Consider the following 13002-nt stretch of genomic DNA (forward strand, 5'->3'; position numbering starts at 1 on the left):
ATGGCCTGAGATATTTCCTCAGACTGCATTACAGCTAGAAGTTTTCTTTTGTGCTGTTTTGTTTTTGAGTTAATCTCTGGAAAGGGGGAAAAAAATCTTGTTTCCTTAATCCTACTCACAGGACTCTGCAGTATCTGAGTGACCCTCTTCCTTTGCTCCATCATGTTGAAGTCTTGTCTCAGATCAGGAGACATGTTTCTCTCACGGATGTACTCTGGGTCATTTTCATTGATGCGGTCAAAATACCTCTCTTTGTGAGGCATGCTGGGAGGGGGAGGGGTGGTGATCACCCCCTGACTGGCATCAGCACTCATGCTTCAATGCTGCAGGTTATGCTCGTCACCTGGAACAATAAGAGGGCAGGAGAGAATTAATGCCATTTAAAAACAAGACATCAAATAGCTCTTATAAAACTGGACAAATACAATCCTCTCTCCTCCCCAGTAGGAAGACAAATGATAACTGCTTAAAATGCAGCAACTGGGGGGTCAGGGGTGGGAGAAGCTATGTACCAAAAAAATCAACACACAAAACAGAAATTACATAACACAACCACTTATTTATTTAAAGGCACTTTAAAGCAGTGAGTTATGATTTTATAATCCTCAATTATTCTCATTCAAATTTTTAAAAAGCACCAGTCATTTCAACAAAACAAGTGTTAATGTTGGGAAAGTGCATAATGCACTTTGACAGATCTCCCCCTCAACATTTTATAAAAATTCATTCACTCTCTGGCCTCCAACCCACCATCCTGTGTAATTCCACTTTCTGACACAATGAACTTCTGCTAAATCTTATTACAATATTGGACCTTTTCTATACAACATAACTACATGCTCATAGCTCACTGCTTAACTTTAACTAAAGAAGTAAGGGCATTTCTCAATTACAGCATTTCCAAGCCGTCTTGTAACTTCAGAGGGAAGATTAAGCTCTGCTTGCATTAAAGATTCCCAGCAGATCTCTACAGCCCTCCAGATGGTGCCTCAACCCTGAGCAGACTATAATCAAAAACTGAAGAAACTGGAGGGGGGAAGGGAAGAGATCAAGTGATCAATTCCCCAGGACTGCAGCTTTAATATTCACTAAAAATAAATACACAGTGCTAATTTTCTTCCACTTGTGTGTTTTTATAAGACACTTTGTTGCCCAAGCTGAAATTTGATAAATTGTATTGGGAAAAAACTTCATGTAAGCTTGCTTTTAAAATATGATTTTAAAAGCCTCATAAGAGTATCTGTGAAAATGTTGTTGAACTGGTTTTAAGCAGAAATCTGAAAACATCACTCATGGAGATCCAGATTCAGACACAAATTCAGGAATCTTATTCTTCAAGCTGGAAAGGACTCAGTGATGTTTTTTTCAGTTTTGTGTTATTTCTGAAGAAATAACTCCAGATTTCACGATTGAGATTACTGAAATAGAGGGATGTTGGACTTGTGACAAGTGCAAGGGCACAAACTGGCTTATAATGAGCTAAGTATTCATCCCATTTCAGCTTCCCTGTCCTCTCATTCAGGAAAAGAAACTAATATTTCTAAAAATCCTTATGTATTATATTTGTGCTAGATAAATAGAGGATTAAAAACAAAATATGAGCTTAATCTCTTCCACAACACAAAGTTAACTACAACAGAATTACACCAGACTCTCTATTTTTTCTTTTTACTACAGATTCAAAATTGCTGAACTCATCCTTTGGCCAACCAACTAGCCTCAGATCACCTCCAAAGCTATTCTGTTAATTGGCTCGCAAAAGCCCATCCTGAAAGAGTGGCAAACTATAAATCTCACTCTGTACTTGCTTTTTTCTTCCCAGGAGCTGCACTATCCACAAGAATTAGATTTCCTAAAATGCTCCTGCTCCTGGTAACCAAGTAGCAAATTGTTGCTCTGCTGCTAATCCACTTGGCTGGTCTCAGAAAAAAATTGAGCACACAAGTCATACTTAAACATTTTAAAAGGTCTATGGGATATAATTAGTTCTAGTCTGTTACTTTACAATACATGCTTGTGGTGACAGTAAAGCCTAGACATCTGTAAAAAGAAAAGAATCAAATGTGTGACTGGGAATACCTAGATTTCCTAAGAGAGATTTTCTAATTGCAGGAAACATCACTTTTTTCTTCACTTCTCTTCCTCTCTCTCTCTCTAACATGTTGTCTAGTCAATAAGGCTGTAACATTTAAACCTTGGAACTCCAACTAGACATATGCACTGTCTGTGTACAGTGCCTATAGCATATCATTTCAGGCCATAACTTACATGGGAGACCTCAAACACAGGCAGCTGCATGACATGTCATTTGTGACTTAATAGTTGTAAATCTTCCTTCCGAGTCACTAACAGACTAATACTTTCCACATGGTACTGGAGGTGCCATTTTTCACATGGATATAAAATTGAAGGCATGAACACCTGTGATTATTGAATATCCCATGGCATTTTTCACAGAGTAGGCATGTTAATCTCAGTATTTTATAATTTACCCAAATAGACATTTGGGCAAATTACATTCTGCTTGCATTTTAAACTGCACCGTACAACTGACTTCATACCTTGTCCTAAACTTGTGTGAAGTTGCTTTGCACTCTTAAACAACTCCCACATTCCACCCACAGAGATGGCTATCTTCCGGTGGCAAAAGGAAAGGCTCCTATATTATCCAGTTTGACACATGCTTTAGAAATAGAAAGTAGCAGTTCCTCTTTTCCCATCTTGAATAAAAAAGTGAAGACAGACACACTGACAAACATGTATGGTTTTTAGATCTTTACAACTGCCTCATCCTCTCCCCTTTAGCAAAAGGATACAAAAAGTTGGGGACTTGCAGGAAACCCAGACCCAAGATACATGACCAACTGGGTAAGCTGCATGAGGGGTTCCCCCTCTCTGAGCTTATATAAGGGTCCTTAACCCATCTAGCAGCAAGGTCAGTTGCTCAGTTGCTGTGCTGCTAACAAATTTATTTGGGCATAAGCTTTCATGGGCTAAAACTCACTTCATCAGATGCATGGAGTGGAAAATAAAGTAGGAAGATATATATACATACAGAGTACATGAAAAGATGTGGGTTGCCATACCATTCTAACGAGACCATTCAATTAAAGTGGGCTATTATCAGCAGGAGGAAAAAAAAAATCACTTTTGTAGTGGTAATCAGGGTGGCCCATTTGAAACAGTTGACGAGAAGGTGTGAGTAACAGTAGGGGGGAAAATTGGCCTGTGGAAATAGTTTTTAGTTTTTTAAATGACCCATCCACTCCATCTTTATTCAGTTCTAATTTGATGGTGTCTAGTTTGCAAATTAATTCCAGTTCTGCAGTTTCTCATTGAAGTCTGGTTTTGAAGTTTTTTTGGCGTGGCGCCAAATAACGGTCCTGCCAAACCAACGACGGGCCCTAAACCAAACTTTTGAAGGTGTGCCCGAGAGCAGAGCACCAGTCCTTCCCCAGGATCCCCTTCAGTTTTCCAACCGCCTTTCCTCCTTCCCCCCCTGCATGGACCCAATTAACCTCGGATTGTTGGGTCCTATGCACGGTAGAATTTGGATACCACCTCCAATTTATTTCGCCCCCTCCCTCTCACCCCCCTTCCCCGTCCCTCTTCAGGGACCCGTCTCACGAGCAATTCCTCTGGCAAGAGGTTCGTACGCTCCTCTCGATCGGGGCTATAGAGGAGGTACCGGAGGAATTAAGGGGCAAGGGATTTTATTCCCGATATTTCCTAATCCCCAAGGCAAAAGGAGGTCTCTGACCCATCCTGGACCTGCGAGGACTCAACATGTTCTTGAAAAAGTTGAAGTTCTGCATGGTATCCCTGGGGACCATCATCCCATCCCTGGATCCCGGAGACTGGTACGCTGTTCTCGACATGAAGGACGCATATTTCCACATTGCTATTTATCCCCTGCACAGATGGTACCTACGGTTTATGGTTTATGGTGCAAGGTTTCAATTTGCAGTCCTTCCGTTTGGCCTCTCTACAGCCCCTTGCATGTTCACGAAGTGTATGGCTGTAGTGGCTGCCTTCCTCCGTCGTCAGCGAATACACGTCTTTCCTTACCTAGACGACTGGCTTATTCGAGGGACCTCCGAGGCCCAAGTCACTGGACACGTGGGCATCGTCACGGACCTACACAGGCGATTGGGCCTGATGATAAATCTAGAGAAATCTACTCTAGTGCCCACACAAAGAATAGAGTTCATTGGGGCCATTCTAGACTCCAAACTCACAAGAGCCTGCCTGCCACTACCCCGGTTCCAGGCATTAGTTTCAATTATAAAAAGCCTCCAAAGCTTTCCGACAACCTCAGCTCGCACTTGTCTCAGCCTCCTCGGTCACATGACCGCATGCACCTTTGTAACCAAGCACGCCAAGCTGCGCCTGCGTCCCCTTCAAACCTGGCTCGCCTCAGTTTACCGCCCAGGCAGAGCTACCATAGACATGGTGGTCCCCATTCCTCAGAGCATTTTAGGCCCCCTCGACTGGTGGCTAACACCCTCCCTGGTGTATGCAGGACTGCCGTTCCATCTGATGCAGCCTTCAGTGTCCCTAACGACGGACGCATCATCTCTCAGCTGGGGGGCTCTCCTAGGCCATCTTCGCACGCAAGGCCTCTGGTTATCTCAAGAGCTAGCGTTGCATATAAACGTCCGAGAACTGAGAGCAGTCCACCTGGCGTGCCAGACATTCCAGCAACATCTGCAGGGTCATTGTGTTTCAGTGCTTATGGACAACACAACGGCCACACACTACATAAACAAGCAGGGAGGAACTCAATCCTTCCCCCTTTGTCAGGAGGCGATCCAACTGTGGGAATTTTGCATAGCCCACTCAATAGACCTTGTAGCGTCCTTTCTCTTGGGGGCTCGGAACACTCTGGAAGACCAACTCAGCAGATCTTTTCTGTATCACAAGTGGTCGATTCGCCCGGACATTATACATTCTGTCTTCCGAAAGTGGGGCTTTCCCCACATAGACCACTTCGCTTCTCGCAAGAACAGGAAATGCCAGAGGTTCTGCTCCTTTCAAGGTCTCGCCCCGGGCTCGATATCAGACGCCTTCCTAATCCCATGGAAGAGCCAGTTGCTTTACGCCTTTCCATCCTTCCCACTGGTGCACAAGGTTCTCCTAAAGCTCCGCAGGGACAGGGCTCGCCTGATCCTTGTCGTCCCTGCGTGGCCCCGACAACACTGGTACACAACGTTGCTGGACCTCTCGATAGCCAATCCAATCTCCCTGCCTCTTCATCAAGATCTTATAACTCAGGACCACGGCAGCCTTCACCACCCAGACCTGCACTCCCTTCATCTCACAGCGTGGCTCCTGCATGATTAACCCAGTCGGAGTTACGCTGCTCTACCCCAGTGCAAGAAGTACTCCTGGGTAGCAGAAAACCTTCCACTCGGTCTACATACGTGGCCAAGTGGAAGCGATTTTCCTGCTGTTGTCAAACACTGAATGCCACACCCATGGAGGTTCCCATCCCCACTATACTAGACTACCTCTGGTATCTTAAACAGCAAGGCCTCGCTAGCTCATCACTGCGAGTGCACTTGGCGGCTATTTCTACTTTCCACCCAGGAGAAGGAAGTCACTCTGTCTTCTCCCACCCTATGGTTTCGAGGTTCCTCAAGGGTTTGGAGCGTCTATACCCCCTAGTACGCCGCCCTGCCCCTTCCTGGGACCTCAACCTGACAAGGCTTACGTCTCCTCCATTCAAGCCATTGGCAACCTGCTCGCTCCTATATCTGACATGGAAAACAGCCTTCCTTGTAGCCATCATGTTGGCTAGAAGAGTCTCTGAGCTTCGGGCTCTGATGGTGGACCCATCATATATGGTGTTCCACAAAGACAAGATGCAGTTGCGTCCACATCCAGCATTGCTCCCCAAAATAGTATCGACCTTCCATCTCAATCAAGACATATTCCTCCCGGTCTTCTTTCCCAAACCGCATGCATATCGTCGGGAGCAGCAGTTACATTCCCTAGACGTCCGTAGGGCGCTCGCCTTTTATATTGACCGGATGAAGCCCTTCCGCAAAACACCCCAACTCTTCGTTGCAGTAGCAGACCGGATGAAAGGCCTACCCATCTCTTCTCAGAGGATTTCGTCCTGGGTAACGGCGTGCATCCGTACTTGCTATGATCTAGCTCATGTTTCTCCGGGACATATTACCGCACATTCTACCAGGGCTCAGGCCTCATCGGCCGCCTTCTTAGCTCAAGTACCTATCCAGGAGATATGTCGAGCAGCTTCTTGGTCTTCAGTACACACCTTTGCTTCCCATTATGCCCTGTGCAACAATCCAGAAATGATGCAGCCTTCGGCTCAGCGGTTTTGCATTCTGCAGTATCTCACTCCGACCCCACCGCCTAGGTAAGGCTTGGGATTCACCTAATTGGAATCACTATGAGCAAGCATTCGAAGAGGAAAAGACGGTTACTCACCTTTGTAACTGTTGTTCTTCAAGATGTGTTGCTCATATCCATTCCAAAACCCACCCTCCTTTCCCACTGTCGGAGTAGCCGGCAAGAAGGAACTGAGGAGCGGATGGGTCGGCAGGGATATATATTCGATGCCATAGTGGCGCCACGCCAGGGGGCGCCCAGCCGACCCACCAAGTGTTGCTAGGGTAAAAATCTTCCTACCTACGTGCACGCGGCGTGCACACCTAATTGGAATCAATATGAGCAAGCACTCGAAGAAGAACTAAAACCTCTCCAGCACATCATCAAGGATCTACAACCTATCCTGAAGGATGATCCCTCACTCTCAGACTTTGGGAGACAGGCCAGTCCTCGCTTACAGACAGCCCTGCAACCTGAAGCCAATACTCACCAGCAACTACACACCACACAACAAAAACACGAACCCAGGAACCTATCCGTGCAACAAAGCCCGTTGCCAACTCTGTCCATATATCTATTCAAGGGACACCATCACAGGACCTAATCACATCAGCCACACCATCAGGGGCTTGTTCACCTGCACATCTACCAATAGCCCACTTTAATTGAATAGTCTTGCTAGAATGGGTAATGCAACCCCCATCTTTTCATAATATATGGAGAGATACACCTATCTCATAGAACTGGAAGGGACCCCGAAAGATCGAGTCCAGCCCCCTGCCTTCACTAGCAGGACCAAGTACTGATTTTTGCCTCAGATCCCTAAGTGGCTCCCTCAAGGATTGAACTCACAACTCTGGGTTTAGCAGGCCAATGTGCAAACCACTGAGCTATCCCTCAGCATGGCCTAGGGGGCAATGTACATACACACACATTCATATTCATATTCTCTCTCTCTCAGAGATATATCTATCTTCCTACTTTATTTTCCACTCCACGCATCTGATGAAGTGAGTTTTGGCCCACAAAAGCTTATGCCCAAATTAATCTGTTAGTCTCTAAGGTGCCACAAGGACTCCTCACTTCCTTGATGCAGCACAAATCCCTCTCTGAAATTTTTCAGTACCCCAAATTAACCACTGCTATTACTGAAACTTTCAGATTTCTTTTGAAAGTGCTTTGAGATTAATATTCAATCTGACTGATTATTAACCATAATGGTGATTTATGCCTTATAATTAGCTTTGTTCCAGAGCATAACAAAATCTAATTAAGCAAAGGTACAGAATTTCAGTAAGCCTTTGATTTCCTGACCAAGGGAAAAAATATTAACTGAGAACTAAATCTCTCTCCAACAGTCAGGTGATGTGATTTCTCTCATGTTACAGCAGGTCTGTTCTGCCAGCACCAAATCTCTTGTACATTAACAAGATGAATAAATTACATGGCCAAGCATCATCTCTTTACCAAATTATTTGTGGAATTGGAAAGATTTATGAAATATTAGAGGGAGGTTATCATTTGTTCAAAAGTATATAATCTGGCTTAGCCAATAGACAGTCAATACAGACCAACATAATTCCATGAATATTTTGGAGAAAATGTATACCAAAATCTGGTTTTATAAAGGTAAATAGAGGCAAACTAATGACTGGGACTTAACAGAATAGCTTAATATAGTGCTGCATATTTGATCCATCTCCTATAGTTCTTTTCCACTTAGACTAACTGAGCTGATGGAATAATTTTCTTCGCCTTTGAGACTCCACTTTAAAACAGACCAGACACTGTATGACAGTTTACGCCCCCCCCTTTTTTTTTTAAAAAAGAAGTATCAGAGGGGTAGCCATGTTTGCTGCTTTTACAGATCCAGACTAAGAATCCTGTGGCACCTTATAGACTAACAGACGTTTTGGAGCATGAGCTTTCATGGGTGAATACCCACTTCGTCAGATGCATCTGACAAAGTGGGTATTCACCCACGAAAGCTCATGCTCCAAAACATCTGTTAGTCTATAAGGTGCCACAGGATTCTTTTCTCCTTTTTTTTTTAAGTAATGAGAGAATTAATAAAAATTGGACCTGGAGAATTGTATTTTTGTGTTAAGTGTTTGAACCATTGTTACTTTACAGTAAAGAACAATCAAATCATCCGTCTTCATTATAACTAGCAGGACAACCTACCCTGAAAACAAGTAAATTTACTTTAGAGGCTAGACTGAATGACTTACTCAGTGTCTGGTTGAAACTGGGGCACAGACAAAGACTAGCTAGTTGTGGTTCAAGCCAGATGACATTGAACTGACTTTAGTGGATGAGGAGGATATCTGCCCCTTTAATTGAGGGTGTAAAATTCTTAGGGCTTGTCTACATCAGAAAGTTGCAGCGCTGGTGAGGGAGTTACAGCGCTGCAACTTAGGAGGTGTACACATCTGCAGGGCACCACCAGCGCTGCAACTCCCTGTTTGCAGCGCTGGCCGTACTCCCGTTTTGTCTCGGGTGTAGAGGATCCAGCGCTGGTGATTCAGCGCTGGTAATCAAGTATAGACACTTACCAGCGCTTTTCTTGACCTCCGTGGAATAAGCAGGTATCCCAGCATACCTGAGGAAGCCTCTGGTAATCAAGCTGGTCTCCTTCCCCGGCTTGCTCTCGCGTTCCCCGAACCCCGAGCAAGCAGGTCTCCTTCCCTGCGGTTTGCAGGGTGGTTCCGGGAACGCGAGAGCAAACCGGGAAAGGAGACCAGCTTCGCCGCGGTTTGCTCTCGCGTTCCCCGAACAAGCAGGTCTCCTTCCCTGCGGTTTGCAGGGTGGTTCGCGGAACGCGAGAGCAAACCGCGGCGAAGCTGGTCTCCTTTCCCGGTTTGCTCTCGCGTTCCCCGAACCCGAGCAAGCAGGTCTCCTTCCCTGCGGTTTGCAGGGTGGTTCGCGGAACGCGAGAGCAAACCGCGGCGAAGCTGGTCTCCTTTCCCGGTTTGCTCTCGCGTTCCCCGAACCCGAGCAAGCAGGTCTCCTTCCCTGCGGTTTGCAGGGTGGTTCGCGGAACGCGAGAGCAAACCGCGGTGAAGCTGGTCTCCTTTCCCGGTTTGCTCTCGCGTTCCCCGAACCCGAGCAAGCAGGTCTCCTTCCCTGCGGTTTGCAGGGTGGTTCGCGGAACGCGAGAGCAAACCGCGGCGAAGCTGGTCTCCTTTCCCGGTTTGCTCTCGCGTTCCCCGAAACCCCTTGAAGCCGCCCAACAGCGCTGCAGTGTGGCCACATCTAACACCACTTGCAGCGCTGGTTGCTGTAAGTGTGGCCACTCTGCAGCGCTGGCCCTATACAGCTGTACTAATACAGCTGTAACAACCAGCGCTGCAAAATTTTAGATGTAGACATGGCCTCAGTCTTTTGAGAGAAACACTCTGTGGTGGATCCAGTGCCTGTCACTTTACCTCAGCAACAGCAACAATCCATTGCAGGTGCAGCTATTGCTAGGCCACATTTTCACAGCAGCACATGGGGATTTAGCAACACAACTCCCACTGAATTGAAAAACAGCTAATATGCTGACTTGTACAATATGCTTAGCAAGCTAGCCATAAATGATGTTTGAACATTTCAAATTAAAAGAGGGGAGGCGACCATGCACAGTAGACTACATATGCCCAGACTATTATGGAAGTTGTGGTCATCCTTTCATGTGACAAAGAATAAAGTTGCAGTGCTGTATGAAAGCTTATACCAATGGTGACAACTCTTGTTGAATGGGTTCTTAAGAGGAAGACTAAGGTAGAAAAACAAAAATAGTCTTCTGTGAAGGCAAAAATCCAAGACATATTTCATGAAACAATGTTTTCTTGGTTTTTCTAGCAATTGCTAAGGTTCTGTAGATAACCATAACTTTCTGATTTGAAAATATTATCTATTTTGATTATTAACACAAAAAATTGACTGTGATTAATCGCACTATTAATAGAATAACAATTGAAATGTATTAAATATTTTTGGATGTTCTTCTAAATTTTCAATATGTTGATTTCTATTACAACACAGAATACAAAGTGTACAGTGCTCACTTTATATTATTTTTTACTACAAATATTTGCACTGTAAAAATGATAAAAGAAACAGTATTTTTAGATTCATCTCATACAAGTAGTGTGGTGCAATCTCTTTATTGTGAAAAAGTCACTTACAAATGTAGTTTGTGTTATATAACTGCACTCAAAAACAAAACAATGTAAAACGTTAGAGCCTACAAGTCCACTCAGTCCTACTTCTTGTTCAGCCAATCTCTAAGACAAACAAGTTTGTTTACATTAATGGGAGATACTGCTGCCTGCTTCTTATTTACAATGTCACCTGAAAGTGAGAACAGGTGTTCACATGGCACTTTTGTAGCTGGCGTTGCAAGGTATTTATGTGCCAGATATGCTAAACATTCGTATGCCCATTCATGCTTCGGCCACCGTTCCAGAGAACATGCTTCCACGCTGATGGCACTCGTTAAAAAAATTGTGCATTAATTAAATTCATGATAAAACTCCTTGGGGAAGAACTGTATGTCTCCTGTTCTTTTTTACCCACATTCTGCCATATATTTCATGTTAAGCAGTCTCGGATGATGACCCAGCACATGTTGTTCATTTTAAGAACACTTTCACAACAGATTTGACAAAACGCAAAGAGGGTACCAATGTGAGATTTCTAAAAATAGCTACAGAACTCAACCCAAGGTTTAAGAATCTGAAGTGCCTTCTAAAATCTGATCGGGACGGGACGGGGAGCACACTTTCAGAAGTCTTAAAAGAGTAACACTCCAATGCAGAAACTACAGAACCTGAACACTGATTTTTCTTTTTTTTCAATCTGCTGGTGGCATCCGACTCAGACGATGAAAATGACCACACATCGGTCTGCTCTGCTTTGGATCCTTATCGAGCAAAACTTGTAATCAGCATGAACGCATGTCCTCTGGAATGGTGGTTGAAGCATAAAAAGACATATGACTCTTTATCACATTTGACATGTAAGTATCTTCTGATGCCGACTACAACAGTGCCATGCAAACTCCTGCAAATATTTGTAATAAAAATAATATAAAGTGAGTACTGTACATTTTGTAGCATGTTGTAACTGAAATCAATATATTTGAAAATGTAGAAAAACATCCAAAATATTTTATACATTTCAATTGGCATTCTATTGTTTAACAATGAAATTAAAACTGCGATTAATCGCAATTAAGTCTTTTGAGTTAATCGCATGAGTTAACTGCAATTAATCAACAGCCCTAATCATAATGCCATTATATAAATCGGTGATGCACCCACACCTTGAGTATTGTGTGCAGTTCTGGGGAATCCATCTAAAAAAAATACAGAATTGGAAAAGGTACTGTACAGAGAAGGGCAACAAACATGATTAGAGGTATATAAACTGAGACTGTTCAGCTTGGAAAATAAACTACTAAGGGGGAGAATATGATAGAGGTCTACAATATCACAAATAGTGTGGAAAAAGTGTTATTTACCCCTTCACATAAGAACGCGGGTTACCCAATGAAATTAATAGGCAACAGGTTTAAAACAAACAAAGGGAAGTACTTCACACAATACACAGTCAACCTGTGGAACTCAAGGATGCTGTGAAAGCCAAAAGTATAAGTGGGTTCAAAAAGAATTAGATAAGTTCATGGAGGATAGCTCCATCAAAGGGCATTAGCCAAGATGATCAGGGATGTGGGTCCATGTTCTGGATATCCTAAACCTGCAACCGCCAGAAGCTGGAGTGGATGACAGGGAATGGACCACTTGATAATTGCCCTGTTGTTTATTCCCTCTGAACAGGGCCGGTGCAACCATTTAGGCAGGCGCTGGGATTTGGGGGGGCACCATTTTCTTCAGCAGCAACTGTAGCAGCCAGATCTTCAGCCGCCCCGGTCGCCGCCGGCATTTAGGCAGGGGGAGCGCAGAGAGGGACGCCTGCAGCAAGTAAGGGGAGGGCGCACGCAGGGCAACTCCCTGCCCCAGCTCACCTCTGCCCCTCCTCCTCCCTGAGCACACTGTGGCTGCTTCACTTCTCTCGCCTCCCAGGCTTGCGGCGCCTAAGTTGATTGGCGCTGCAAGCCTGGGAGGCAGGAGAAGTGAAGCAGCGATGGTGTGCTCGGGGTGCTCGTGCGCGGAGCAGGGGTGAGCTGGGGCGGGAGTGGGGATGTCTCAGGGCAGAGGGGGCAGAGCCACTGCGCGGCGGGGGGGGGGCTCAGGCTGGGGGCGCAAAACATCTTTGCACCGGCCCTGCCTCTGAAATACCTGGTATTGGTCACTGTCAGAAGACAGGATACTGGGCTAGATGTATGATTGATCTGACCCAGCATGGCCCTTCTTATGTTCTTATATAAAACACTTAGGAGATTAGAACAAACAGTCATATAGGCAAAATTACTGCAGAGATGAAGAAGAGTAAGAGGAAGGAAAGCTGAAATGCATCAGCATACTGAAGTAAAACAGGTATTCATGCAGTGAAAAGACAAGTGGAAAAATGGAGTCTTGTGGTGAGAAATGGGCGAGCGTGGATAATATCAGAGGAGGGGAAGGGAAAGTTCCAAGATTCAAGCCACCACAGATCAAGTATGCAAACTAGATACTATCAATTTGGGCTTAATAGAGC

General features: G+C 44.7%; 2 protein-coding genes and 1 long non-coding RNA gene across 22 annotated transcripts in view; 2 read left to right on the forward strand and 1 right to left on the reverse strand.

The window, feature by feature from the left end:
* LOC127053482 (uncharacterized) overlaps positions 1 to 1039 on the forward strand; it is a 44036-nt gene extending 42997 nt beyond the window's left edge. The window contains exon 3 of the long non-coding RNA XR_007775051.1: positions 896 to 1039. This is a non-coding gene — a long non-coding RNA (uncharacterized LOC127053482). The remainder of the gene's footprint in view (positions 1 to 895) is intronic.
* The window catches only part of ADD3 (adducin 3), a 186138-nt gene that overhangs the window by 47003 nt on the left and 126133 nt on the right, over positions 1 to 13002 (reverse strand). For all 20 annotated transcript variants that reach the window (XM_050958033.1, XM_050958022.1, XM_050958029.1 and 17 more), the window contains one exon: positions 120 to 343. In XM_050958033.1, coding sequence (XP_050813990.1) covers positions 120 to 314 — 195 coding nt within the window. In that variant the 5' untranslated portion in view covers positions 315 to 343. The remainder of the gene's footprint in view (positions 1 to 119; positions 344 to 13002) is intronic.
* The window catches only part of LOC127053442 (zinc finger and SCAN domain-containing protein 29-like), an 881068-nt gene continuing 876869 nt past the window's right edge, over positions 8804 to 13002 (forward strand). Inside the window, exon 1 of the mRNA XM_050958195.1 lies at positions 8804 to 8856. The gene's annotated coding sequence lies outside the window, so the exon portion shown is untranslated. The remainder of the gene's footprint in view (positions 8857 to 13002) is intronic.

The sequence above is a fragment of the Gopherus flavomarginatus genome, chromosome 6 (assembly GCF_025201925.1).
Source record: "Gopherus flavomarginatus isolate rGopFla2 chromosome 6, rGopFla2.mat.asm, whole genome shotgun sequence".
Taxonomy (NCBI): Eukaryota; Metazoa; Chordata; order Testudines; family Testudinidae; genus Gopherus; species Gopherus flavomarginatus.